This window comes from Tigriopus californicus, chromosome 8, assembly GCF_007210705.1.
Source record: "Tigriopus californicus strain San Diego chromosome 8, Tcal_SD_v2.1, whole genome shotgun sequence".
In the NCBI taxonomy this organism is placed as follows: domain Eukaryota; kingdom Metazoa; phylum Arthropoda; class Copepoda; order Harpacticoida; family Harpacticidae; genus Tigriopus; species Tigriopus californicus.
Genome location: NC_081447.1, coordinates 7783121 through 7789122, shown reverse-complemented (window position 1 = coordinate 7789122; position 6002 = coordinate 7783121). Strand labels below are relative to the sequence as shown.

At 38.1% G+C, this 6002-nt stretch overlaps 1 protein-coding gene across 2 annotated transcripts in view; it reads right to left on the bottom strand.

Moving 5' to 3' along the window:
- LOC131885263 (diacylglycerol O-acyltransferase 1-like) overlaps positions 1–6002 on the bottom strand; it is a 25330-nt gene that overhangs the window by 6031 nt on the left and 13297 nt on the right. For both annotated transcript variants that reach the window (XM_059233231.1, XM_059233230.1), the window contains exon 4: positions 1477–1574. In XM_059233231.1, coding sequence (XP_059089214.1) covers positions 1477–1574 — 98 coding nt within the window. The remainder of the gene's footprint in view (positions 1–1476; positions 1575–6002) is intronic.

Here is a 6002-nt window from a genome sequence, read left to right as displayed (position 1 = left end):
TCAGGCCATGAAGGCTGACACATGCGCTTAGCCAAAATTTATTGTAGTAAAAGGTACAGGTAAATCAATGCAACCCACAAAAAAGGAAAAAAAGGCCATGACAGGTCAAAAAAGGAAAAAGCTTGCATCATTTCTTTGGAAAACATTTGTAGTCAGACAACAAGTACTTTCTCTGCCATATGTTCACGGAATATCAGGGGCTCCGCTGGAAGCTAAATGAGGGTGTGTACGTATGAAAACAAAATCCAAGTGTCACTCTTGTAATTCTTTATTGGCCAAGGCAGTCTGGCCTAATCTTCGTAAAACTCACCAAGATCGGGTTTCATCACCACAAAGGAATGCAAATCCAATTATTATTTCCCTTTAATTAAGTAGTAAACAGCAAGTACGTAGATTTTCATTGGTTGTCACTTATTTAGGATGAAGCTTATCCACATTTGAATTTGAAATTGAACTACGATTACATGAAGAGATTTCCATTTTGACTTCAATTTCAAGTATGACACAATCCACTCGAATGAAATAATATATCGAGCACTTTGCTGGTATGAATGAAGATGTTATGAAGAAATGTATGATTTGGTAGTTTTTCAGCTCGGTTAAACAAACACTTTCATTCATCTCCCGCTATGAGGATTCTTAACATGATCAATGAGTTTGCCAATTTCTGGTTCAGGGCATATGCCCCTCCTAGATTCTTGGTCACAAAGTACCAAATTACTGGCTTTGCTCGCTTGAGGAGGGGGAGGCCCCGCCCTAGTTATTGTCTTTCAAAAAGACCACACACCATCACTGAGGCAGAAATAAAAAAAGGGCAGAAGTCAGAATAAACCAAGGTTACGTACGTACGTATCAATCAAATAACAAAACTGTCGGTATAAGTTTTGAACCTCAAGCATTTCTTTTAACCAAAAAGGCTAGTATTGCATATCTTCCAATTTAATGCAAAATATCTTGGCACATTTCACATTTTAATAAAGGCATGAAAGTTGATTTAGTTTAGCGAAAAAGCATATCAAAAATTAACATAGAGCGAGTAAAATGGATGGTTGGATCATCCAATTAAGCAAAAATTGCAATAATTTATAATCAGTTGCACCCAATTTTTCAGGCAACCAGATGACATCCAACAACGGTAGAATAAATTGAATTTAAGATCTTGAAATCAAGATCTACTCCTTAGTTTACGATTACTTAGTGTCGGCGTTACGTCACTTTTAGTTGCAAGTTTTTATAATTAGCTCGTTTCAAATCAATGACATTTACCTCTCCGCGTACTGCTTGATACGTATTTCTGTATTTCTACATACCTTATAACAACACCAATATTTTTTCAGTGTTGCTTTGACATTTCTTCTCGCACTTGTCTCTCAATACAAGAAATTTACCTGGGTTGCACAATACAAGAGTTTAACAGGCTGTGTGTTCATGCATCGTCTCGTAAATATGCTCTACATATTTGAGTTAGTAGCTTACAGAGTATAAGATATAACGTTGGGAACTCTCCTGTTCCATCGGAAATGTTGCCAAAAATAGCGTGCAACCAAAACGAAGGATCCACGCGAATGCCATACCTACGATTAAAAAATGTTTTACTTGCAAATCGCATTCTGACAATGTCACCAATAGAAGGCACCTTAACATGGGAAAACAATGATCAAAAATAGAGAATAAATATTATTTCATTTTCCCTCCACCTTGATACCTCGATCATTTTACCTAACCAATCATTCTAGTTTGACTCGACTGGAGCCTGGCTATGACCAAATGAGTTCGGGGGAGTCTTTTAGCTACCCTAGTTAGTCACAAAATGAGGTCAAACATCTGGCCAAATCGTTAAGAAAAACATCTAGTTTGGCGATCAGGTACAAATAATAGCATGGATATGGATGCCAAGACAAATTATTTTTGACTGAGATTCGTACAGTTGGCCAGATTAGCCAAGGTTTCAATGGGTAAGTGTAACTTTTTTTAGGTGATCCTCAGTAAAATTGATATGGTGTAAAGCCTGGGCTAAGTGTGCTCTAACAAAGTGCATGTTAATTAATTTAAAAGCTAGATACGATTCATGTTGGGAAGATTAAAAAAAATAGAAACAGTTAAACAAGTCAATGATGCATTCATATATACGATACTCTCATCACGATTCGACTGCTCCGCCTATCTATCTATTTATCTATCTAAAACGCAGTAATGTGTCCTCTTGTGAACGCTAAAAAAGACCATAATTGTGGGCAGGCGGTGATAAATTTGAACGATACTGTGAAGATCTATTGTACTTTTTTAAAAGAAAAGTGAAGGTCAGATTTGTTCTCTTGGTGCCCTTTGTATACAACTGCTGATCTACTGCTTAGACATCAATATTGGAACCACGACTATATTATTGCGTGCGTACTATCTTACAACAATCGCAGAGCTTTCCCTTAGACCACAGCTATTCTTTTCTTCTGGGTGAAACCAGATCAAAAAGTAGGACGGTCGCCTGGCCATTCCTCAACCAACGAGTCACTGAAGACCAGTTATTGTAGTTGGGACTTTACAGACTGCTAGATGGATAGTTAGAGGGTGTCCACCAGTAGTTGAAGAGAAGTCGGAGTCGTTCGACAGAACGCGCTCTAAGTACAAGGGACTTTCCTATGGTCAGCATAAGCAGAGATCGCTCTTTTGAGGAACGCGCCGGTTCAAAACCTCGTAGACGCGGAAGAAGAAGTCCTCCGAGAAGACGGCAAGAACCAGAAAAGAATTAACAACATTGAATAACCTCATTCTCAGCCTTGGCTCGCTGGAGGATCAAACCGGCTTGATTTCGCCTCAAATTCGTATCTTTTGAAGGAAAAGTACACCTTGAGCCACGGCTTTAGGGTTCAGCAGGCAAACGGGATATCGTATAAGACAACATACAAGTGGAAGAACGTGAAGCAAGATTGCAAATTTCACTTTAAGGATGGGGGAGCTTCTCTCGGGTCTTCTGGTCAAGTATTCAAGTGTTGAAACTGGCTGGTTCGTCCGCAGAAAAGGGAAAGCATAACTAAATCCGACCACAAGTTCAACCGTTGTTCATGAATTGTTTCATAATAAATTAAATGATAGACGACCATGGTTCCCACAATGATGATTCACCAGGGTGGCAACCGAATGTTTCAAACCTTACATAGAGTGGGTTCAGTTTCAGTCTATATTCATTATAAGCCATTCGAAAACTAAACGATTCTTTGCACCTTGTTGAATCAGATTGTTTCATTATTGAAATCAATGATATTGCCTTGTCAGGCAATCTAATAGTAAACTATTTACAGACAGGGCGGGGGCATAGTTTCAGAGTACCTCTCAGGGCTCCACTTAATGATTGATCTTTTTCACCAAGAATTGAAATCCTTTCAACGTTGTGCATGAACTAAAGGTATAGCCCAAGAAAGTTCGTTTAAGGTCTCTCTGAGTTTGTCATCAATGGTGAAACCTTGAACAGGGAAAACGTCCCTTTAAGAACGCTCAACGTTGGGTGAGATGTGAAAGCAAGCCACCCAATGTTTTTCCCAAAATCCCACATCATGTGAAGTGATCTTCTTAGGGCGCATTTAGACTACGATGGAAAACTAGGATTGAATCCGGTTTGAACATTGAAGTAGGATTAGTGCTGGGGCGAGTCAGGACTAGAGTCCGGTAAAGGACTCGAGTCCAGCAGAGGGCTCAAGTCCAGCAGAGGGCTCAAGTCCTTTCTAAAAGACCCGAGTTCGGGCAATTTCTCCAAAATCGAGTATAAGACTCGAGTGCTCTCAATTCAAATGTCCCATTAAACCCCATTATAAATAATAATTTCGTGTTGCAGAGTTCGTGTAAAATAAAAGTTTCCCATGGTGACTTCAGAAATCCAATTTTTGACACCATATTTCTTCATTATTCTCCCAATAAAATTTCAAAATGAAGCCCTCAATATGATATCAAAGGAGGAATGTAACATTGATCTAACCAAGGACACTAAAGCTTTAGAGTCCCTGATCTAACAAAACGAAATATTCGGCATTATGAAACATTAAGTGTGATAAGTCAAGGATGATAATTTGGGGTCGAAATGACAATATTTCTTAGGTTAAATTAAATGTTTAAACTTTTTGGCCATTTTGGGGCAAAATAACTTTTTCACAAATTTCAACCATAAAACAACCATAAACCGAGGGTTTTCGGGGAAATTTATGTGTTGTTGTCACATTTAGGCGAAATTAAGGAGAAATACTGGGTGCAAAGAAATTCAGGACTGAATACTTTGACCATGTCTGAAAAAGTTTATAATTGGAAGATTTGTTTGACCTTGAACCCTAAGTTTTCGTTCGTTAAGAGGAACTGTTGAACACCTACAGTAGTGCTATATTGCTAATGAGGTAATTTTAGCATAAAGGCAAGTGGTAACCACCCTTCCAGCGTTTTCATCAAACAATGTTCGAGAATGCAAGTGAGCACAGTCTTGATGTCAGAATCAAAACTAAGGGCCCGCCAAACACCGCCAAGAGGCCGAGGGAGGTGGGTAGGCCTTTTGCTGTCCATACTTGAATCATTGATGATTAGAGAACTTTAGGCAAGAACGGTGAGTTCCTTTACAACAGACCAGACCATAGGCAAAGAAAGATCTGGGGTTACAGGAGTCAGTCTTCAGAGTGCAAAAGGTCAGAGAGTTACCAATCTCCATTGGACTAAAGTTGGATTATTTATAGTATGGTGTTGGTTTTTTTCAACACTCCATTTTTTGATGAAATTATGATTAAGCAATTCTTGGAGGACGGGGAAGGATTTTCAGAACGCGCAAAGAGTGGCCCTTAATTTCTTTTCACCCTGTACAGCATATTCCATATCATGGCTATTGCACAGTATTTTTCTCTAAAATCGAAGAATAAAAACATAATATTCATCTCGTATTTGGTGTGCTTCAAGTATTGAGGAATTCCTATAATTTGAACATCTCTTCTCTGAGAATGCATGTGTTGATTGGCATTGATAGGTAATTCAAGGGGTTTACTTTTTCTATGAACTAGAACGTAGATTTTTAAATATCTCTTTGCTTTAGTTAATCAAACATTGATGCTATTGATTTTAGCGACCAAATATCTGTCTTTTTATGATATTTGTCTTGGACCACGATTTCTGGATGCTTCAAAATATGATTTTCACTTAGAAGATATAGATGTTTGCCTGCATCACATCTAAATGAAATTTTTTGTTGATGTAAAGACAAGACTATACTTCTGAGCCTAATAAGCAGAAAGATCGTGAGAGACAAGAATCAAGCATATTTAAAAAAGCACCATAAGACATGAATAACCAACCAAATGAAAAATAGTTATTCATCTTTTTATAACTTATCTTACCGTTTTCAGAACTTACTTTCGCTGATTTTTATAACCTAAAAATTTAGTTTGTCCAAAACCACATCCTATTTTTCCGACGCCAAACGATAAAACTATGTTTTCAATATGAACAAGTAGCATCATCAAAATCATCGGCCGAACGATTTGTGATTACTTCACAAGACCCTTTGCTATTTTGTGCATTAGTAAAAGGTTATGTAACTATCATTCAATGTTTGAACTTTATTGTTTATTGGTTGAGAACAACTTCAGAATTCTGATACTATTTTTAGTATGGTCTTAGATCCAAGGCTTCGAGATGTCTCTTGAACTAATCCCAGACCTGGTTCAGGACTTCCTGATCCGTGGGGCTTGCCAGAAGTTTCTCAACGTAAATTCAGGTTTCAGCATTACACCATTCACGCTTCTATTCAGTCCAGTTGAATCAATCTTCCCTTACGGATCCGAAAAGCTGTGACAACATCGAACTTGAGTCGTTCGACTTCTAGTGTCTCAAACCGCAAGTGTTCTTGGTTTGGACTTGGAAGCTTGTTGAACTTCTTTTTCGCCTCCTTTTGGAAACCCCGTATTTATTTTTGAATGCATATTCGCTATTTAGCCTTTAATTTTGGTACGTTTCTCAGTGTTGCCCAACGCAAAAAAATA